General features: G+C 44.9%; 1 protein-coding gene across 2 annotated transcripts in view; it reads right to left on the reverse strand.

The window, feature by feature from the left end:
• Positions 1-24,071, reverse strand: part of tnika (TRAF2 and NCK interacting kinase a) — a 104,229-nt gene extending 80,158 nt beyond the window's left edge. Inside the window, exons 1-2 of one of the 2 annotated variants that reach the window (XM_063219009.1) lie at positions 23,479-24,068; positions 15,362-15,427 (exon numbers count right to left, since the gene is read on the reverse strand). In XM_063219009.1, coding sequence (XP_063075079.1) covers positions 15,362-15,427; positions 23,479-23,535 — 123 coding nt within the window. In that variant the 5' untranslated portion in view covers positions 23,536-24,068. Of the gene's footprint in view, positions 1-15,361; positions 15,428-23,478 lie in introns of both variants that reach the window. The other variant, XM_063219008.1, reaches the window with a different exon arrangement.
• Between the last annotated feature and the right edge of the window lie 485 nt (positions 24,072-24,556).

Here is a 24,556-nt window from a genome sequence, read left to right on the forward strand (position 1 = left end):
TGTTGCATTTTAAACCCAAACTGTGCAACATTAACTATGGTTAATATTCTATTTAATAACATCCATAAATTTGCCTGGTTACCACCACACCTAATCACAAGTGAGAGGACGAGTGTCTTCGGAACGATGGCGCAAAGCAGCATGGGATTTCCCAGGCTATTCATAGCTAATATCAGCATCAGAGATTCTTTAAGTATATAGAGATATGGCAACATAATAGGTTCTATCGTAACGTGACCAGGTTCCGGCAGAGAGAGTAGAGATATATACTTAAAGAATCTCTGGTTCCGGTCTGCCTAACGGGACGTGTCATAATGCTCCTAGAATGAATACAACAGTCCTTATGGTGCACTCCAGTCCCAAACCATCCTAGTAGGAGATCGCACTTATCCAACCTCCTACTACGAAAAATGCTCTGGAACGCCTGTCGAAGTGGAACATCCAACTAGCGAAGTCGGGGTGACTCGCACTCCTCCCACCTCAACAAATTGAAGTCGGATGATAATGTCCCCCCCCCCTCCCCCTTGCGACAGTAGAACCCGGAAACAATGGGCCAGTGGAACCTCTCTCTTATCTGGGTCTCTGAAATGAGCCAGAAAAGAGCTTTCAAACAACACCTCAGACATCCTTTTGTGACTTACACTGACTGATATAATCAAGGCTGGATGCATAGTGTCCTACCCTCATATGTAAACCTTTGCTAGTCTGTTTCTCCCTTAATAATGGTGTCAGATTCACACAAATGCAGTTCTGGGGTGCTACCTTGCTACTAAACAGGCACAGCAAGTATGATTGAAATCTGTGTCGGTCGGGTCCCAAAGTGTCTGATTTCACGTGAAATGACCCATCTACCCTCTCTGATGACATGTCTGCTAAATGGCAACAACTCTCCTAATATAACAGTCATGCTCTGATGGGTCATATTTTGTGCGAAACCTAGGAGGTAACACAGAAGACCCACAAAAACCTCACGCTCGTTATCTAGGCATCTCTGGAATGAAGACAGGAATCATCTCTGCCGTGAGACAAGAGAAACTTGCTGCAAGCCTAACACACACTATAAGTCCATGGGTGAGACAATCATTGCCAAATTCATCTGCACAGTTTCATAAGGCAGTTCCACTGGGCTCCCTCAGGCAGGCAGGTATGTCCTCCCTTCACACACACACGTGCGTGCGCACACACACACGCGCGCGCACGCACGCACACACACACACGCGCACACACAGACACAGACACACATGCACACACGTATTCACGCGCACACACACACATTGACACACAGACACACACACACACTCCTCCCACACTGTGGTGCCAGGGACCCAGAGACCCTCATGCCTCGGCTGCCGTGACTGGCATATCCAACAGCAGCCCGCCCTATACTGCTGTCCAACCCCCCCCCCCCCCCGCCCCCCCACCCCCCCACTGTGGGGCCCATTTCCTTAAGCTACACTTGCAGCTCAGTCGTGTAGAATAACAAACAGAGGGGGCTGCTGCCAGTCCAACACTGATGGGCAGGGCCGGATTAATGCACAGGCTAGATATGGCTGCAGCCTAGTGGCCCCCACCTGCCAGGGGGGCCCAGATTGGTCAAAAGTGAAAAATTGCAGAATTGTGACAAGATGCAATATTGAAAAATTCATCGGTCATGTTGAGTGCAGTTGGTAGACATGTTATCCTTAATTCCTAGCACGTAATTATGACACTGTCTACGTAAATTTGTCGTGGATTTCGCTTTCTGGGGGGCCCCACATCAGCTTGTAGCCTAGGGGCCCCAGGTCATCTTAATCCGGCCCTGCTGTTGGGAGAGGTTCACAGAGGGTCTTCACTCAAGCGATGCCTCAGCTTTTGACAAGAGAGAGAGTGGGAGGGCGAAAGGAGTGCAAGCCACACAACCCCAAAAAAATCCTCTGCCTCAAAAACATCCCTCGTTCGTTGATGTTGACCCTGAGAGAAGGCCAAGAAAAATGTCTCTCTTCATTCTTTCCCTGTGTGAGAGGATCAAGGGAATGTGATGGATGATAAGATATGGCGTCTCCCTTGCCCCCCCTCTGACTGTCTGCAATCAGCGTTTTATTTACTACCTACTGTGTGGGCGCCACTGGGGTCAACCAAATCATATCCATTGTTTTGGGGAAAATGCATTTCACTTTTTTTTTTTTTTTTTTTTTAAGAATTCTGCTTTTCTGTGGTACCTACATTGTTACTCTTCATTCTGTCTAAAAAGAAATCCTGTGCATGTGAACTCCTCTCATTCACCTCAGCCTTTAGATTTATCCTTAAGACCACAATTGCTTTATTCAGAATGCATCTAGGTGTATGTTGTGGTCTATTATATTCATTGACAGTGTCAATGATTATATTACATATTGCAACACTTTTTTTAACTTAAGAGTTATGTTGAATAAGATTCATTCATATTTATGCCTTTATGTTAAAGGCACACTGTGTGAGATTTTTAGTTGTTTATTTCCAGAATTCATGCTGCCCTTTCACTAATGTTACCTTTTTCATGAAGACTTACCACCACCATCAAATTCTAAGTATTCATGAAAACTGGATAAATTGCACTTTTCATACATGAAAAGGGGGATCTTCTCCATGGTCTGCCATTTTGAACTTCCAAAAATAGCATTTTTTAGCTGCAAAAATGACTCTACTTGGACCATACTATAAAATATTTGTTTATTACTTAGTACACTTTCATGTAAAGATCAAATTTGGCAATAGGCATCCCAGTTTCAAAGAGCAGCATAGTTGCAGTACCTTTTTTGACCATTTCCTGCACAGTGTCCCTTTAATACAATGCAAGGCATTACATAATGGGTGCTGCCTCTATCCATTCTTAAAAGTGGGCCACATGTTAACGAATGAGGATGAATAAGGCTGTAATCAACCATTCAAGGGACAAATTGATGACTCATTTGCAGTAATGAAGGATTAATTATTTAAATGTCCAAGAGTTCCGCCACTGTGTCCATAACACATTAATCCCATATTTGAAGAACTGAACAGATCTCTCCAACTTCCTTCACAATACAAAAAACTTCACTCCGTATAGCAATGTGCACTGCATGTTCTACAAAAACAATTCAGTATGAATACCGAATGAAAAATGGAGGAGGGACCTTCCTTATACCAAAGTCTGCTGATCATAAAAAAAATACTACACCACACAATGCTGATTTAGAACGCATATTATAGACCAATCATTTACTAGATATGAGAGAGAGAGAGAGAGAGAGAGAGAGAGAGAGAGAGAGAGAGAGAGAGAGAGAGAGAGAGAGAGAGAGAGAGAGAGAGAGAGAGAGAGAGAGAGAGAGAGAGAGAGAGAGCATTACCCATTACAGTTGTGCATAGAAAATAAACTTTCCCTTTTCTCCATTTGATAAGCTTCTGAAGGCCCAGAGTCTGGGGAAGACTACTGCTGTTGTGGAGAGACACAATAGCTCTGTTCTATTCTAGAACTGGAACTGACTGTGTGGCTCCCCTCTCTCTTCAACGTCTTTGAGAAGAGCCAGAGACCCTTGGACCCTTGGAGGGAAGGAGCTGCCAACATTCTGAAAGGCACAACTATGGGACACGTCACGTGACAGACACACAGGCGCACACATACAGTACACACAACTCCCATGCACGCAGAAGGCTCATTTGACACATGGAGGATGTAACGGCTGTCCTTGAGTCCACCGTTCCCAAACAAATACTGACCCACATGAGTATTTTGGGAAGAGATTACCATCACAACTCAAACAGCTTTAATCTGCTGGTAGCCTGTGCTGGTAGCCTGACTTAAATAATGGAACCATGCTACCATGTGGAAGGCGCCGGTGGGGGACACTGGCCTCAGGCAGACACGCTTGTTTACGTGTCCCACATTTCAAGTATGCGTGTGCTGTACAGCGTGCATCTCTATTCACATAAATCGCTGCATTTTGCAATGTACCACAATAAAGAGGAACGCTGGTCAGTTTCGATTTCGAGAAGCGTACCGCTCCAAAAACACATGGTGTGTTAAATAACCGTGAAAGATGTTACTGAGGGAGAAAGCAAAAATGGGGAAGTTGTCTTGATGTGTCTACGCACAGACTGACTTAAAATGCTGCTGGCTGTCCCGATGGACGTCTGAGAAGTTCGAGGAACAATGTGTGGCACTGTGTCAGCTCCATGTCATTACATACTGCTCTCTCCAGTGCAATGAGCCAGACGTGCCAGTGCTGACCCCTGCAAAATGGGGCCCATTTACAAAAATGACGCTCACGCTTCACCCTTACTGCATGGGTCCAAGTGAGACGCAGGCTTTTGCAAAAGCAAGAAAGCTGCTGCTAAAGGAAAGTGGTTGAGAAAGGGTGTGTGTGTGTGTGTGTGTATGATTATAAGTGTGTTGTGCTTCTGTGTGTGTGTGTGTGTGTGTGTGTGTGTGTGTGTGTGTGTGTGTGTGAGTGTGTGTGTGTGTGTACTAGGGCTGCACGATATCAGAAAAAAATCGGTACTTGATAACAGCATGTAATGCCTTGATAACAATATTTAAACGATATTTAGAAATATAGCCGAGTGTTTTTTTTTTTCTTTTCTAATTTGTCTTTCTGCGTGGAGGGTGCAGCTGTGTTCGTGGTGGGCTTCTTGTGCATCTGATGATATTCAGCTAGTAATTGGACAGCACAGAAAATGTTTTAATTAAGTCAGTCATTTTCGCGATTCGCATATCAGCTCTTGATATCGCGATTTCAATATATTTTCGATATATCGTGCAGCCCTAGTGTGTACGTACGTGCATGTCTGTGTGTGTCTGTATCAGTGTGTGTTTGTCATCCGTCACCTGTAGTGAGTGGCCTGGTTTAGAGGGTCATCGCCTCTGCTCTCATTACAAGCAAGTGTTTCAAATGAAGTGGGCACGGCTTTCCATCAGGATGGTCCTTAAACTCGCTCTTAGCCGAGGTCCTGCCTCTCTGGTGACGCCAAGGTGGATGTCGCATCTAATGCTCACACACAGGGCCGCTGACAGGTTTGGCTGGGCCCGGGACAAAATTTTCTCAATGGGCCCCCCCTCCCAACACCAAAAAAGCCCCCCACCCCCTCATCCCTGACGGTCCCTACAGAAAATAGTCAAACGCCCAACCACAACCACGTAATTCCCTTGTGCAGCTCCAAAACACACCACGTCGGGATGACAAGCCCATTTATAACGGATAAACAAAAACTTATTTACAACCTTACGGATATGGACTGAGTGGAGTTATGGTTTTCAAAATGCTATCACAATAAAATCCACGCTATTGTATTACTTAAGCTCATGAATAGCACATTTTTCATCACATCGACCATTTTCACTTGACCAAGGGGAATCATGTCAAGGACGCGTGTAGCCTATGTCCGCTGAACTTCAAGAGAGGGGAACAAGGCGGAGCACATTCAGGGTCAAGTTCACCGCAATCAGAACCGAAAGTTACAGGTTACCCCAAAAACGACACCGTTATAACCCATTCGTTACATTCAATTCTAGGCAATCTAAATGTCAATTTCACACGTTGACATGCCACTGGCTTATTTTAAACCAAATAAGTTTAAACCAGAGTCGAGTTACACTGGCTGTAATTCAGCTGACCGGGGATGATTCTCATATCAATTCAGCCTGATTGGCGTGCGCGTGCCTGCCTGAAACTTTTGATTTGGACACATAATTGCAGAGTAATGCGCATATTCATAGATTCAATTACATAGGCGCATGAAACACATTGTTATTAAGCCGTTGTGGTAATCAAATTATTCGATACCCCCTGTCTCTCTGATACTGAATCCCGTGTGACTTGCTCACGGCCTGTGCCAATGTTAGGCTACTTGACGACGGGGCTGGAAAAAGTTTGCCGTGTCTTACCTGGATCTGCTGCACAGCTGCTTTTACTGGTGCCTGCTACATCATTCCAGTCTTTCCTGAAATATTTAGCCAGAGAACCCCTCAGCCTTTTGGCTTCTTCCTCTCTTTTTCGTTGTCCTTCTTTTTCTGCGCTCCTGACTTGTGCATGTTTACTAACTGGCTCGCGCACACTGACCACTTATCGAATGCTGTCGTCTTTTTTTCTAGAAAGACCAATCCATTTTGGAATAGTTCTAGGGGTGATAGGGGGTTATTGGCCGTTTTTTCAAGGGCAATGAAGACAAACATCTATAAGTAATTGTTTGAATGCAAATAAAGCACTTTTCTATCCTAAAAAACAACACATTTTGAAGTGAACGTATCATAATTGAGCCCAACGTCATGGGGGCCCAGTTATGGGCCCCCCTCTATTCCAGAATTCCCAGGGCCCGGGACAAAAAGCCCTTTAGTCCCCCCCTGTCGGCGGGGCTGCTCACGCACGCACGCACGCACGCACGCACGCACGCACGCACGCACGCACGCACGCACGCACGCACACACACGCACACACACGCACACACACGCACACACACACACACACACACACACACACACACACACACACACACACGCATAGCACGAACGCAGTCTCATGACCGACCATGTGCCTCGAATGAGAGACGGTTATGATCGACGTTCCCGCTGCTACAGCTCTCCCCTGAAGATCCCTCTTCATTAAATTTGAATGGCACGTGCAGGGCCGGATTTAGACGGCCTGGGCCCCCTAGGCTACAGGTTGCTGTGGGCCACCCCGTAAAGCAAATTTCACGACAAATTTACATTGACTGTGTCATAATTACGTGCTAGAAATTGAGGATAGCCTGTCTGCCAACTGTTCTCAACATGGTGAATCGATTTTTCAATCTTGCATCTTGTCACAATTCTGTATTTTTTCACTTTTGGGCAATCAGGGGCCCCTGGCAGGTGGGGGCCCCTAGGCTGCAGCCATATCTAGCTTGTGCATTAATCCGGCCCTGGGCACGTGTATAAGTCACTGGAGGAGCCTTCGACTGGAGGGCCCAGCCAGCGTTTATACATGCCGCGTGTCTTGAAAAGAAAAGCCAGAATCTCTGCCTTTAAATATTCAAGGCCATGGAAAAGGGGTACTAAATTATTTAGAGCTGGCAATGTTTTCTATATTCAGAACTAGTAGCTCCTCTAAATGGCTATATATATAGGCAATATTTCATCATGTACAGTTACTAGATAGATAGATAGATAGATAGATAGATAGATAGATAGATAGATAGATAGATAGATAGATAGATAGATAGATAGATAGATAGATAGATAGATAGATAGATAGATAGATAGATAGATAGATAGATAGATAGATAGATAGATAGATAGATAACAGACAGACAGACAGACAGACAGACAGACAGACTTCAGAAATTACTAACATCAGAAGAGATGACCAGTTGAACAACAGCCCAAAAATAATTGGAAAGCAGTTTGAGACTGTGAGAACAGTCTCAGTAACACACACACTTGTAATTGTACTTGTACTAAATTTGATTTAATACAAGTCCTGGGAACACTGATTTAACAAACAGAACATGTATAGACAAGACAACCCTAGTAAAGACTGCTATGTCATCACTTCTTAATGAGTACGTGCCTTCAAGCCAGTCTAAAATTACGCACAATCACTTGTGCCTTTCATAAGTGGGCTTGGCACAACATCAGCTATTTCAATTTCCCTCCTTGAGTGTGACTTCCTTCAAAACACGGCGTTTATCATCCCAGCTGTCTGGAGGCCGCTCCATCGGCAAAGAATCACTCTCTGAGCCAGATGTCGCCGTTTCTGGCTTCCTCCTCCTCCTCCTAACACTCCACAGGCACATTTCAACAAGTTAATTTACAAACATCCCCGAAAACCCCGAAGTCTCATCGTCACTATCCTGGTGTGGGTTTCTCGAAAGCGTAGTTGTTAGCGAGTTAGCCACTTGGGTGGTTGTCAATGGGAAATTGCATTGCAAACAACAAAGTAGCTAACATGGTTAGAAACCATGGTTTCGAGAAATGCACTACAGGAGCCAAAGCTGTTTTGTCAACTGCAGACCTCTCACGAATCCTCAGTTCTCCCTGAAGTCCACTGCTACGTATAGCAATCTATTACCTATTCTGTCACTTGCTAGTCAATGGATCTTGGTAAGATCCTCGAGAGAACAAGGGAGGAGTTCCAATGTCATCATCATTTGTCCCCAACAGAGGAAGGGTAGTGGAAGTGATAGACAGCCTTAAGTCTGTAAAGGCCACAACACAATGACCTGAAGACATTGGAGCACCTCTCCAACTTTCCCGCATGTCCCTTGGGTCTGTCAAGCCAAATTAAACTAGCTTATTGCTTCAGCACCTGTGTGTGTGTGTGTGTGCGCGCGTGCATGTGTGTCAACACTGCTGAAGGCCAACTCCACATACCAGCCCCATCCAATAAATATAAACATGCAGCAGAGTGCCTGTCCCCACCTGTACTATTCACCCTCCAACTCCCAGACACCTTTTGCTGAAGACCTGTTCAGTCTGGGACCACAACCAGCCATACTAAAAAAATGTTCCTATGGCTTCCCAATGCTGCAGTATTACTGTAGCTGAAAACAGATCATAACAAAAACCCAGAGTAATGGGGCAGCGATACTTTTTGAGAATGCCCTCCCATCCCATGCGAGACGAGTCCAAAAAAAGAACACACTGAGGAACAGGGCCAGTGGTGAGGGCAAAAAAGGCCCCAAATATCGTGCCGTGTGTGGGAAGACAGGGCTATAAAAAAGGTGTTCTTATCTCCAACAGCCTCCTCCAGAGATTTTAAGGAGATACATGTATATCTCCGGCAGAGTCATACTTAACAGGGCAAGATCTCCAAAAAACCCTTTTTTGCAGCCACTGGCTCATTACTCCTTCTCCTCTCATAGATTAGGGTGACAGATCGGACGTTAATGGTTAGCTGCGCTCTCTGCTCTTGTTAGGGAAGGTTGTCTAGCATAAGGGTGCACAGATAGGGACAAGGTGGTGCTAAAGCACCTGCCTCTTTGCCCTACAGGACAAAAAGTGCCATTTTTGAAAGTTTTTTGTCAAAAATTTACTTTGGTTCATGTTGACATGATAATTTCCAAATGTGGCACTATCAAAAGCATGTTACAATAATGTTTCAATTCAATAGCCTCTATTAAGGCAGCTGGAAGTTCCACATGTCCCCAACACCCCCCCCCACTTCAGCACCTGCCCCGCAAAATGTCTGTGCACGCCACTGTTGTCTTGGATGTCGCTGCCAGAGAGAGTAGAGAGTATACTTTAAGAATCTCTGTCGCTGCTTGTGACATGATGGGGTGAACCGAGAGATGACATGCGGTGACAAGCCAGCCAAAGGGTTCATGTGGGATAAAGATGAGGAAGAGGAGAACAAGACATGTGAGTTGATGGGGGAGGAGGCGATCGTCAAGGATGAAGGAGGTGGACAGACAGGATTCAGTGTTTGACATTGTCATGAAAGACCGTAGTCAGAGTTTCAGGGAAAAAATACAAGCGCGTCTCATTTACTGGCAACCAATAGAGGTGCATTCACTGCGCTGAAGCATGGACCAAAATGGGTCAATGTCATTTAAAAAGCATAAACATAAAAAGCATACAGCATACACTCTTTCCGCCAAAACCACTTCCTGCTTGCTGTGCGACTACAGCTGGCGGTTACTGGGGTTCACTTCAAACTGTTTGTGAAAGCGCAGGTCACACCGGGCAGGAGAGGGGAGGGAGGGGGCGGGGGGCAGAGGGGGCGGGAGGCAGAGGGGGCGGGGGGCAGAGGGGGCGGGGGGCAGACATTCTGACACTGTCTGTAGCGAACTTGAAGGAGCAAAAAGAGGTCAGGTCTATTTTTCTGAGGACATAAAAGTTTACAGATGAAAAGAGAGAATTTATCCGTAGGCTGCCTTCCATTCAGTTCCCCCATTGCAGACCGTGGCCTCTGGCTGGGCAAGAGATGCAGGTCTCGCTGCAGATGCCTACAGCAAGCAACATCAGTGAGATCGAAATTCTAGACTTCTAGACTACATTCAAGCATCATGCCATTTGGTACAGCCAGCGCAAGAGGTTTTTTTAAGGGCTTTTTTGCCTTTATTTCTGACAGGACAGTGGAGGAGAGATAGGAAATGAGTGGGGAGAGAGAGACTGGGAAGGATCGGCAAATGAGCCGGGCCGGAATCAAACCCAGGTCGTCAGCGTAGTAACCCAGTGCCCTACCGTTAGGTCACAGCAGGACCACCAGTGCAAGAGTTAAAGGTCTATGCCACTATTTTGGGGCTTAATACGATTAAAATCATTAGCCTGGGTTTATAAAGGTGGTAAAGTGTCTTATTTTTCATGTTGGACGTTGTCTTGCTTTCAGACAAGTTAAAAGAGGGAATATGTCGCTAAGCTAGTGAAAGTCAATGGATCCGTGTAGCATGCTACAATGCTACACGGATACATTGACTTTCACTAGCTTAGCGACATATTCTCTCTTTTAACTTGTCTTAAAGCAAGACGACGCTTAATATGAAAAATAAGACACTTTACCACCTTTATAAACCCCAGCCAACGATTTTAACTGTATTAAGCCCCAAAATAGTGGCATACCCCTTTAATATGCATTATTAGTTGAGTATCTGGTCAACAGTAGAAAGGACATACGATGTAAAGGTGAGCGCCACAGGATTAATAGTGAAACGGTTGCTGGTGCATCAGCACATCGAAACAAAGACAGAGCTTCATGCATACAGTACAGCAAAAGGTCAGTATGCAGCAGCATGTCTACAGTCATAGGTCAGATTTGATGACCATAATGAAATTAAAACAGCTCTACGCTTGGAAATTCATGGACGAACATGATGTCGAAAAATCCTGGTGTAGAACAAAATGTCTTTCTCTGCTTTATCCCAATGAAATCCTAAATATGTGACTTGAAATGGCATGTGCTTCATTAATACTAAATGCCACTAGCTCACTATCGACTCAGCCTTTAATTAATTAAGTAGTAGAATTTAGGCTATATTACACTTCCCAGAAGGCTCAAGCTATGGCTAAGAGCTTACACTTTCACAGCAAACAATTCGATCCTTCTTCTTAAGTCTGCCAGTCCGAGAGAATTACTCGACAAAAAGCATGCCACCCTGTATATGTTCCTAATCTACGGCTCGGCAGAGAGCTGCATTTGTGCTGAGACGTGAGAAATATTTGCACTAGGGATGGCGAAAATGTAAAAAACTGAGCCTCATTAACCAGTGGAAGAAAATGTTAACCGGTTACCGTTGATCCGGTCGACTATCAGCTAAACGGCTACCGGTCAACATCCCTTACTCGCACACAGGGCTCTAAATTAACACAAGCCAACTGGCCAAATGCTGGTGAAATTTCAGTTTGGCTAGTAGAAAAGACCAACTTACTAGCCACTGTGACCCATTAGTGACTGTGTGTTTGGCTAAATTAGCATCTACGTAATAGTCATTTTGGCTGGTGATGAAAAATATTAATTTTGAGCCCTGCTTGCACATGATCCAGTCAGTCATTACACTATTGGACCCTCTACCGGTGTGGGTTATGAGCTTGGTAATACTGTAACTGTGAGTAAAACCAAAATAGCAATGACCCAATTTTTGTCTTTTGGGAGTGTGTACCGCAAAACTAAAAAGAAAAAAAAAACGAGTGTGATGCAAGTACATCTCAGGGGATACAGCTGTGAGAAATCATCAAAGGATGGGATATGATAGCAGTGCATGGCAAACCCGGAGGTTGTGAGATGATTATTAGCACTACAACCTCCTGTGTCACAGACTATTGTAGATCTGAAACCAGTGAAGAACTGCACAGCAGACAGAAACAAATTCAACATTTCTGACTGGAGTACTTCACCATGTTGCCTGGTTAACACCAGACCTAATCACAAGTGAGATTAGTATTTCAGATCGAAACGATTGTATAGAACTAAAGGCAGTATGGGAGTTCCCAGGCTACTTCACCATAGCTCTTGAGGCCACAACATTACATTCCTGCATACTGCAGGTGTGGTTACAGACAAAACATTTTAATAAACATAACCAAACCTAACTGTGCAAGTGTGTGTCTATGCAAGTTTTTGTAATGGATATTAAAAAGCGATAAGTGTAATGCTATTAGGGCTGTAACGATACACTCAACTCACGATTGATGATCGTTTTGCTGATCATTTACAGGCAGATATCATGTGGTTGCTTCCTGGACTGAGGGGTAACAGAACTTTGAAAGGGCGTATCAAAATACTTGCATCACAATACAGTATCATAACTGCGCATCACGATTGCTCGATTCGATAGAATACCGTTACAGCTCCAAATGCTACATATGTCTCCCATGGCATAGGATCCATCCTTTAATTAAAGGAGTGGTAGTGGGCAGTGTGTACTGTATGGCCCATGTATCCTTCCAGTGTGTGCAGGGCTGAGCTGAGAGCTGAGAGCAGAGAGCTGAGAGGGGGCCATTTGAAGGCCCTGGTCCTCTCTACAGCTCTCAGCTCTGCAGGAGCAGCACTCAGGCCATGGGGACATCCTCATCCCAGGGAGATGAGAGCTGCTCCAGCCTCTCCCTCCTCCTGCTCACTGCACCTCTCCAGTCAAGGAGAAAATTGGAAGTGTGGGCCAGGCCGGCCCTGGAAATATGGCCATATACGCAAGTCGGTTGGAGTGGCCACTGAGAATGCACCAGGTGCCATTATGACATGCAGCAAAGAAGCAAACAGTCACACATACACCCATGCACGCACGCGCACACAGAAACGTGCACACACACACCGTCCACACTTCTGCAATTCAATCATCAAACACTCAATCACACAAAAAATGGATACAGAACACTGGATATGTGTAATAGTGTACACAGCATTCAAACCCGCACTACGACACATCAGACGACGTATGCACAACCCACACACACCTAAAACAATAGCAGCCTCAGTACAGGACGTGACCCTAATCAGTTCCTGTGACCTGATTCCCCCCCATCCCCCCCCCCCTCTCTCGGTGGTATGTGTGGTGGCTGAATAAAGCACAGAGCTAGAGACACACAAGACAAAAACAAGCTCTGAATGCTGTGTAAGGAAACCGACTGTATTTGAGCTAACTACACAGTAAGCGCCCTCACAGTCTCGCAGTGGCAAATGAAAAACTGGGCGCTGAGAACACAAATATTGCTTCTCTCCCCCCCAGGCTTCAAAAACAGAATAACAGTGGAGCGACTTCTCCAGGGTTATTTAAGGGGATTGAATGAGTCGGAGTACCACTCTGTACCATCGCGAGAAGCCAGCCAGTCTTGCCGCTAAAGCGAAGCTCTGCTAACGCCTCCTGCATAAATCTTCTCCACGGCAACTCAGCCATGAATGTAAAGCCAGGGAAGTATGTTATTCCCTTTTTCTTTTTCGCGCCATTCATCACACTAAAGACGCTTATAATTCAGACACTTACTGTACTGCACAAACAAGGGAGAGGTGCAGCACTACATAAACAGGTGGAGGAAGAGGAAGCGCAACTTCCAGTTCAGGCTGAGGCTAACAGCCAATTTTCCGGCAACGCAGAGAGAGAGAGAGAGAGAGAGAGAGAGAGAGAGAGAGAGAGGGAGAGAGAGAGAGAGAGAGAGAGAAAGAGAGAAAGAGAGAAAGAGAGAGAGAAAGAGAGAAAGAGAGAGAGAGAGAGAGAGAGAGAGAGAGAGAGAGAGAGAGAGAGAGGGAGAGGGAGAGGGAGAGAGAGAGAGAGACCCAAACAAAAGAAACGAGGAAAAAACTATTATAGTTAAAGCAATGAACAATACCCCCTCCTACTCTTTTCCCCCCAATCATTTTACAGTGTCCACGGTCAGGAGACCTGGCTCATTCTAGGCCACATCATGGGAGAATAGAGGCGAGCAGCTGCCCTGGAGCGCAGATGTTATGCTTACTTCCTCTCCTGTTTGGACTGTTTGCTACAGCCTCAAGGATATGGAAGTGAGAAAGATTACTCCCTGCATGGACTGGACAGACTGTCTTGTGCGATAGCCTTTTAGTTGGAGACCATGACCTTGGTTGTGGATGGATGCGCCAGCAATACCCCTGGGCAGGGCAAGTAGGAAGTTACTCCCAAGTTCTTGGGGGCTTACATTTGCCTGGTCCAGATCCCCTGCTCGGGGAAGCAAGGGAAGCTACGTGGGAGAGCACGGGAGCTGTGTGGGGGTCCGGGACCAGATGAGCTGTACTGCACGGAGCGGAGGACCAAGGGGAGCTGTGTGTGGGAAGCCTACAGTAATGCGGCTGCGTGGGAGAGTCGAGACTCCTGGGGAGTGGGCAGCTCAGCTGGGCTCATTTCACGCCCCTTCTCCCAGCACCAGCCAGCCCATGGCCACTCATGTGACCCCCCTCTCAGAGGAAAGGAGCCAAAGCAGCTTTACAGTCCTCGGAGAAGCAGAGGAGAGAGAGAGCGAGAGAGCGAGAGAGAGAGAGAGAGAGAGAGAGAGAGAGAGAGAGAGAGAGAGAGAGAGAGAGAGAGAGAGAGAGAGAGAGAGAGAGAGAGAGAGAGAGATGTGGGGAGAAAGAGAGATAGAGGAGAGAGGAATGGAATGGAGAGAGAAGTGCACACCTCCCCTCCCCTCCCCTCCCCTCATTGTACATTTGCCTTACTGAATTATTTAGCTCTCTATCAGCAGAAGAGCTGCTTCCACTGATCCTCCTCACCACTCTCATGGTGTCTGGCGCGCTAACAGACACTGGCCTGATTTTAATCACAGGGCCATTACCAAAAGGTCTCCGGCTCCACTCTCGTGCCCCCTCCCTTTTTGGCGGCGGCAGAGAGCAAATTCACGATTTCTTAGAGGTTTTTTTTCTTCAGACCAAGACATAAAAAATGTAACGAGGTCTCGCTGCATTACATCAATTTAGGATGGGATGTCTGATGTGCCGGCTTTACAAGAGCCCAAAAGGTAGTTACACGGACTTGACATAATAACAGGCCGAGAGGGTTTACATTTTTGGCACAGTTGTCCTTTTTATCCCCTTTCAAGCAGGGAATGATGTATAGAGAGAGAAGTATCTGAATGGGAAAGTGACTGAGGGCATACAGACCCCCATCTATTGGTATATTAGAGGGCAAAGATTAAAACATTCATGGGTGGAATAAAAGCAGCAGGATCATCATCAGGAGTGAAAGGCCATGCTTTGGCACCTAAAATGTTTAACCCATTAACCCATACCCACTAAGATGGACTGTTGATGTGTTGAACGGAAGCTACGTCCACAAACACTGCTGCTCACTCCTCGGCTACTCGAGGAACGTTTTGAAAAAGAACATTGAGCGTTGCATCGCTGGAACACATACAAATTCTACTGACTAATAGCGCGCTGTAAGTGGGGATGAGGGTTGTTTTGTACGTGGACGCAGCTCAAGTGCATGTGTAAGCATATGAAAGGTTTTCTACCTTGTACACTTGTCCGTATGTGCCATTGCCCACCAGTTCCACCAGCTCGAATATCCCGGCAGGGTCCTGAAAAAGAAGACAGAACATAACATGGTTAAAGGGACACTGTGTAAGATTTTTAGTTGTTTATTTCCAGAATTCATGCTGCCCATTCACTAATGTTACCTTATTCATGAATACTTACCACCACCATTAAATTCTAAGTATTCATTATGACTGGGAAAATTGCACTTTTCATACATGAAAAGGGGGATCTTCTCCATGGTCCGCCATTTTGAATTTCCAAAAATAGCCATTTTTAGCAGCCAAAATGACTCTACTTGGACCATTCTAGAAAATATTTGTTCATTACTTAGAAAACGTTCATGTTAAGATCAAATTTGGCAATTGGCAGCCCAGTTTCAATGAGTAGCATAGTTGCAGTACCCTTTTTGACCATTTCCTGCACAGTGTTCCTTTAATATGTTACTATAATGGAAAGTCCAATGTGGAGCCAGCGTCTCACCGTTAAGTGAAAGGAATGGTGATAAAAAGGTGTTCCAACCTGATGAAAGGTAAATCATACACCTGCAGTCGGTGATGAAGTGATTCAGTGCCAAACCAAACAGGTCTGGGCAGTTTTTCACAAGATTCACTGGTGCATAAACTTTCTATGAGATAACAACTTCACTGGAAATGTCCTGAGAATTCCTGAGAGTAGTGAGCATATGGAATCGTTTAATCCTTTAATCCCCTAATTTGATTTCAAGAGAACATACAATTAGCTGTTTGCCGGGGGAATACCTTGGAAAAATGTGTAACAGTACAATCCATGCCTGAACACATGGATATACCTTGGAAGAATGTGTATGTGTGTGAGAGAGAGAGGGGGGGAGGGGGTAGAGATTGGTTAGAACTGGCTAAAAACTACTTGCTGTAGCTTACACACATACATCTATAGTCTAGAGGAGTACTGTAGTATTAGGGGGGCACACAGCAGCAGGCATTTGAACTGAGTTCATCCTCCACCAAGGCTAAGAAATACATGGCTGGCCCTTCAAGAGGCTGACATTCTCCATGTGACCTTTACGTTTGTTTCTCCCCAACCAGAGTGCAGTGATGCTTTACATACGCCACCCAATGTCCAGTATCTTACATGACAAACAATGTTTAGTCAAAAACACAAACACAAATGTCCAATTTATGAAATACAAGACAAACTATACGCAAGGCATGTTAATATCTAGCCAGGCCACGCCCTCCTAGTGATGCAACACCTTCTGCGTTGTTTCCAGTCAGGCGAAGAGCAATACAAATATCGTTTCTCATCTCCCGAAAAATTGGGAACTCCACCTACTTTGTCGGACACCAGTCAACCAGTAGCAAACATAGGGAGGTGGGTTAACCATGCTGTTTGGGAAACCTTAATTGTTATGCTCTTGGTCAGACCAAGTGTCGAAGAGATTTGAAAGTTGATGATAATCAGGCATGGTTATACCTACCTACCTACCATGATATAATCTGACTTTTCTACTATGTGATATGAAGCATTAGAATAATGTGCAGTGACTAATTTCTGCTCCCCAATTTGCTCTCTAATTTTCTTTTCTTTCAGGTTGTTGAGCAAAATGGAAGGAGTGTTACATGTGGGCCTCTTTTTAGAGCAAATTAGGTCCTCTCCTGCTCATGCATGCCCACATCCTCCTACTTCCATCTCTTGCATCACCCTCAAGGAGGAAGAGAAAACCTACTACAACAGACATTTCTTATTTCAACAAGTCAAGCACCTTCATTTCCTTTCACCTCCACACCACCCCAAATCCTCCTCCTCCTCCTCCTCCTCCTCCTAGTCCAGCACTGCCCCTGTCATTTCTCGCTATGCCCCGTCTCTGACGAGACAGTCCGACAGCACGCCCCTTGCGTTCAGCAGAGTCAGCAAACAGGCAGGTTGCGCCCTCTGTGTACATCATATTCCTGTCAAGCGCCTTTCCTTATCGTTTTTTTTTCTATATCCTTCACCCATCATTTCTGTTTCTTCTGTTTTGTTCTGAACATGCTTTCCGATGTATTTCAGACACGTTTGACTCCCCTTGGACAAGTGTGTTACCCATCATGCTGGAGAGAGTGGAAGCAAGACATGGAAAAGGTAGAGATAGCTGGATATCTGTTTGTGCTTTCTCTGTCTGTCTGTCTGTCTGTCTGTCTGTCTGTCTGTCTGTCTGTCTGTCTGTCTGTCTGTCTGTCTGTCTGTCTGTCTGTCTGTCTGTCTGTCTGTCTGTCTGTCTGTCTGTCTGTCTGTCTGTCGTTCCCTGTCACTTAAAAAAAGGCCAGGGAGTTCATTCAAAAACCTCAGCATCATGCCAGTGACACTTCGATGGGCTCTCCAGCAGGGTGAGGATGGGGAGGGAGGGCAGACATATCTAGGAGGTCTTGTCTCAGACGAGCCCCATCAGCAAGCCCTGACCCTTATTCATTCACAGTCACGACCAAAACCAAAGCATAGTCTTATTCAACAGATTCAATGACACCTCTACTACCATATCTGACACTAACATTTAGGTCTTGCTAAAAAATGGTTTGGTCAACGAACTGTTAACTTGCTGAAGCAAGCAGAGATCAATGTGTGTTTGTTGACTTTCTTCCTATAAAGAATGCAACACGGTTTAGTCGACTCAGCTGGATAAAAAAACAAACTGACAGTGCATTTTAGTCTACATTAGATGAGTTATGATCACATGCTGTTCACGGGCTTGACCACAGTGGTAAAACCATTTCTGCAATAAAACCAAACCATGGCATTTCCAACTGTTTGAGACAACAAGCTGATGCCTAATAGTCTATTGGGTGTCATCTTTGAACATCAGAAAGTACTTCTCTCTACATAGAGAGAGAGAGAGAGAGAGAGAGAGAGAGAGAGAGAGAGAGAGAGAGAGAGAGAGAGAGAGAGAGAGAGAGAGAGAGAGAGAGAGAGAGAGAGAGAGAGAGAGAGAGAATATGCTGACAGTAGACACCATAGTGAGTCACTGCTCACCACACTCATGTGTTGTCTGATGCACTGCTTGGTGCTCACATGATATTACCCAACCGCCCCCCTCACACTCATAACCCTGCGACACTATACGTTTTGTACCTTTCCTGAAACCACAGGGTTACTCAGGACTCTTGCTGTATACTTCACCCCCCTTATTCAACACTAATTGTGGATGTACTGAATGGACTGGAGGTTGCTAGACTCTCACGTGATATGAGTGAAGTAGTCCACCACCAATGTGGTTTGTCCTGGAAAAAAGATGTGGGAGATTTATCATGGAAAATGAGAAAGACCACAGACCCCCCTTGGTCATGACACAGATGAACCAGCTTTTAACCCCATGTCATTGCTTCCAGCCAGCTAGACAGCTTGCAGACGATGTGCTAACTTTCCCTGAGCATGGATGTGTGTGTGTGCGATGAGTAAATTGACATATTGAGACTGGGGATGAAAGCTGCCACTTAGCCCACATGGCATGGCATGGAATAAATGGTCTGAACCAGTGTTTCTCTACCTTTTTTTAGGCGAGGCACCCTTTCAATTCATGAAAAATTTCAAGGCACCCCAAACCAACAAGCCGTAACATGGCATCGCATCCGATACCACACAAGCTTAGAAAAGTAACACATTTGGAGACGTCACACGACCTACGTTTGAAATTGCAGCTGACTGGGGCGACCTATATTTACTTTATTGTGCGTAAATGGCAGATGCAAGATTCCACCGACTAGCATTAACTTATCAATTTAGACTAATATGTATTATATTACACAATTTATTTATAAGCCACGTTTCCGCGGCACCCCTGAGGGTGGCCCGCGGCACCCCAGGGTGCCCCTGTTGAGAAACACTGGTCTGAACCACCATACTGTACACTCGTGTTGGTAGTAGCTGCAAAAACTGTGTATAACTTCACATCTCAATGTGCCTGGAATTCCTTAATTAAGAGCAAGAAAAACTAGACTGGGGGGATATAACAGAGCGCTGATACAGTTCAGCAACAACATAATCTGGGTCATTAAAATGGCGTTAACACAATGCTCAACAGATGACATTATTCCAAACACATAAATATGCCACACAGAACTAAGCTGCTGACAAATAACCACCGGACAAACGCTGACATCTCACTATAAATACCCACCACCACCACAAATAAATGAAATAAATAATATTCAGCGAGCCCAGCAGTCAAAAAAGGCTGCAACCTCCTGTCAGACCTTGACAGCTATTAGCTCTGAGGTAGAGCTGCAGTTTCATTGATTAAAGAAAACGAGGGGGAAAGATGCCAAACAAAGAAACACCAACAGCGGTCCTCCTCACACTTGGCTCCACAAACACAGACAGGAAGTGGGTCAGCGGGCGTCGACCAAGGGGCACAGTGACAGCGGGGAGAGGGGGAGGAGAGAGAGAGAGAGAGAGAGAGAGAGAGAGGGGGAGAGAGAGAGAGAGAGACGAGAGGAGAGGAGGGAGGATTGAGGACAGTTAGTGCTCTAGGCTAGAAACCAGCCGTTCATGCAACCCCCCTATCCAACCCAAACCCAGCCCCAGCCCCAACCCCAACCCCCAGCATCATGAAGCCAGACACAACACAACAGCCTAACCAAGAAGTGAAAGATGTTGCACAAGTTTTTTATTCACCAACTTGTGTTTGGATAGTGTTTCGAACATGCCCATGACATTTGCACGAGATGGCCTCTGCTGGCATTGTATTTTATCTGGTACAAAATTAGATTACTTCATTTTAAGCTTACTTTATCTAGCAAAATGACATGTTGAATAATGGGCATTATTATTGTTTTATTTTAAGGGCACTACATGTATGATCCTTATAGTCATGTGTACACCTATTGTTTATATAAAACATGTCTGTCTGCATACTTCCATCGTCTCACTACATCACCCTACAGCCCACCCAATAAAGTGCCATCACATTCTACACCCTCTACCACTTGGCAATACTCTATGCTCAAGTTACTGTCCATCAGCAGGTAATAGCATATAGAATAGAATAGAATAGAATAGAATAGAATAGAATAGAATAGAATAGAATAGAATAGAAAAACAAGCAAATGATCCATACACAGACAAATGTGACAACGCTATGTAACCTACATGTAGTCATCCTCTGAAAATCTTAATAAACTTCCTAAGTGCTCCATTTCCTTGTATATTTCCTCTGCTGAACTGAAACCAGACTGCCATGGGTGTGAAGCCTTGTTAAAAAAAAGAAAACAGCCCTGATTTTCCTGAAGAAATTCCACCTTAGTCAAAGAAATACTGTACAAGACGAGAAGCCACAGACTTGCATTTACTGTATGTGGGCAACCGTAGTTCCTGTACTGGCTATATGGCTCAGAGTTAGACTGGAGATGGTGCGTCTGGTCTGGGCATGCTCTATGTTGCAATGAGCTTGCCAACTCCTGCTTGTGGAAGCAATTCCTTTACTCATGACCCACTTCTCCTATCTTGATGTCTACGACTATGCACATGTGCATGTGCACAACAACACTCCGGTCTGTAATGAGGAAACGGTGAGTGTTTTACCCAACTCCTCCTCCTCCCTTTTTATCTTTAAAGGACTTCCATGGAAGAACCTGCTTTTATGATGCACAAAAAAAAACACAACACAACACGCCCTTTACGCTTTTCAGCAGAATTTTACATGGGCATTTCAAAACAGGTACACGGAAATAGATTGTTTTAGGTTCATGCTGACATGACATCAAAGGGCAAGGGAAAGTGAAAATCTGACCAGCCATACAGGTATACAAAAATCTTAACCCACATGCACATACCATATGGAGCATACACAAGTAGTCTACACCTGCTTATTTGAGACAACATCCAACCAGCCAAATGACGGCAGAGCCATTCATAAATACTAATCTGAGCATTATTGCTGCAAGGGGCCAAACGAGCTGATATGAATATTGCAACTGCTTATGTCTTGACGATGTGGGGAAACAATCTACTTGTTAATGACGCAAAAGAATCCAATCAGCAGCAAGCTAAGTATATGGATAGTGAGCGAGGGCGTGTGTAGATCACCAGACATCAGTAAGGCTGGATCAATCTGACAAAACGGTTATAAGAACGCAGATAATCACTCCAGAGCTGCAGTGTGCACAGAAGCATCTCTTGAGTTCACAGAGCAAATCCTCGAGGCTGATGGGATACAACAGCACAACGGGTCGGGTTACAATTGTGTCAGCCGAGAAACACAGAGTTGAGGCTGCAGTGGGAGCAGACTCACCAAAACTGGACAATTGAGGCCTAGATTAATGTGGCCTGGTGTGGTGAGTCTCCAATTCTGCTTAGCCACACACAGATGGCGGATGGGGTGTTAGAGTTTTTGGCATCATCACCAACATGACTCCATGGACACAACCCACTTTGTGCTCATGGCCCCGACCGCTAGTGGGGCTAATGTAATGATGTAGTGAATGGTGCTCTAATGGTGTATTCTTGGCACATTGCGGGTCATTTATGTCAATCACTTGAATGCCATGGCCTCTTGGGGAATGATCATTTCTGTCCCTACACATACTGTAATGGGCACGATGTGACCAACTACAGGGCTAACAGTGTCATTTACAACATCACAAAACGGAAATAACCACAAAAGGTCTTTATGCACGAGAAAATAATTCTGTGTTATTAGTGGCGCTCGCAATCACCTGTTCAATCACCTGTTCTGAATCACTGACAACACATGGAATGTGAACAGCATGAATGGGCAAACGTACAGTACAGTGACGCAATCATACCGACAAAGACAATAATCTTTTTTTTAAATAATGGAGAATCCTATCATGATCATTTAACTGATTTGGATACAATTTGAGGCCCTACGAGGCAGAATCAGAGATAGCGTAAAATGTATGCGAGTAGTGCGTCGCATCAGTGTCGCTTCTTGAGAAAAATAAACTAGAACCCAAACTGAAGTAGACACAATAACAGTCATATTGGCTAACTGTTTCCTACTCGTGATGGCCATTAAGTGATACTGGTGCGTAATTGATCAAATAGCATCCTTGTAAAACGTCTCCATATCATGAAACAGTTTTTATTCCCATGGCGTTCAAGCAGAACATGAGTGGGTAACAAATAACAGAAAGCAACCTCTGACAAAACGAGTGAACGCGTTATAGAAAAAAAAGAAATAGCCATACACACAAGGTAGTGTGTAGGCCCTATGTTTTGACGTGTTGTTGAATGAGCTCCATCTGTATAGATATAGCATAGTCCATACACCTGTGACTCGTTTCACGATTCCAGAGTCAAAAGGTCCCCAAACGAAAAAATAATCGGGTTGGCATGGCCATTAACTGTCCAGTGCACTGATAACACTAATCAAAATCGCATTCACACCATACACGGGATGTGTACCATATTCAATGAACACTATAGCCTACACTACATGTCATGTGCGCTACACCTACCCAGCCCTAGCTTGCCAGCCCAGCGTGCTACGAGGGGGGATTTTGAAGGCACAAGGCGAACAAAAGAATAGGGTCCAGCAATGAGCGCAGAGCCTTGATTTACGCGATGAAAGACAAATAATGGGCTCGTTTGCTGGTTGACATGGTTAATATTTTACAAAATAACCGTCTAAATAAAAATGTAATATAATTGTTTGTATTTATCCAATCAGTCCATATACATAACCGTTATTCATTATGGATTGGAATATGTTTATGGAGAGCAGGCATATCAGTTACTTTGTATGGAAACACTTAGATTCTACTGTTGGAGCTATAAGAGACAACGGTATTGCTACTGTGAATGTTATTCCGCTGACCGAGAATGGTTTGTAAATCACAGCACGGTTCGTTAATAATGTGTTGTAAAGTGCATTTTGGTAGCGTACGAAACGCTAACTCATCATAGGCTACAGTGCGGTAAAATCCAAATATAGGAGAGCGCGATTTGGGACGCGTATTCTGTAGCCTACTGTATCCGCTGCTTTACCCAACAAAGGAACAGTTCGGTAGCACGATCAAGAAAATCATGCAACCGGGTAAGCATCGTTTTTACTCCACCTGTTTTGCGTCCAGCACCACTTTCTCTTGGCGATTTTGAACAAGGGACATTGTCAACTTACCCGTAGCGCGGTGAGGTCTATATCATCCAGACATCGTGCCGGGGAGTCGCTCGCCATGTTTCGAATGAATGGGGCTCACGGCAGAAGCGCCGGTGATATTTTTTTTGGTTGTACTTATGGAGAAGCTCCGCGAGTCCTCTGTTATGTATCTATGCGGTCGCTTTGCAGCAAAGTCCACGGGGAATAAAGAGGAGGTAGCGTATTCTCTCGGTCAAGAAACCAACGGCAATAGTCAAGCTGTAACACTGGCAGTTGGTTACAGCCGATCTATTCACACATGCACGGTGAAAGAGCATCCTTTTGAGAACATGATCACCGCACTGAGAACACTGTTCCGATGAGCTGTTCCACTACCACAGCAAATAGGCATCAGTGAACGGTAGGGTCAGTCATATACAACAGCAGTGGCTCAGCTATTGTTGTGGGCGGGCACATCGCAATGGCCCGCCCATATCATGTCCTTATTGAGGTGATATATAGGGCACTCAAACTTTGAATAATGCTACAATTAATTACAAGTACGCCTTTATTTAGCCTACACTTTGAGTTTCAGATGCAAAATCCTCTAAGTGCATTTGTGACTGGTTTACAAAAGCAGGCTGTATAAGTAGGCCTATAGGCCTACATTTAGTAGACTTCAGAAATCAGTCCATCTAATTTTGTTTGGGCCTTTCTTGCTGTTGTTAATATCATTTAATTGACTTTTTGATTGCAGTTAGCCTGTTCATATTGTTGTAATGGCTTACAGGGGGTTTGCATCAGGCTCTCTCAGATCTGCTCTCTCGATTTCAAGGCAAATTGCAAACAAGTGAGAATACAGTGATGCCTGTGTGGCTGGCTCCCATTGGCATGTGTGAGTGCTATGGATGCAATATCAATCATTTTATTGAGACATTAAAAAAGAGAACATCCTAAAGTTTAGCCTATTACAAGGAACATTACAGCCATGATTCACGATAATAGGCCATCTAACCAAAATATCTCACAGAATATTCAATGATTTCTGCTGACAGTCATACATAAATATAGGCCTAAAGCAGAGATGTCAAACTCAGGCCCGGGGGCCCAAAATCTGTCC

The sequence above is a fragment of the Engraulis encrasicolus genome, chromosome 16 (genome assembly GCF_034702125.1).
Source record: "Engraulis encrasicolus isolate BLACKSEA-1 chromosome 16, IST_EnEncr_1.0, whole genome shotgun sequence".
NCBI classification, from domain to species: Eukaryota; Metazoa; Chordata; class Actinopteri; order Clupeiformes; family Engraulidae; genus Engraulis; species Engraulis encrasicolus.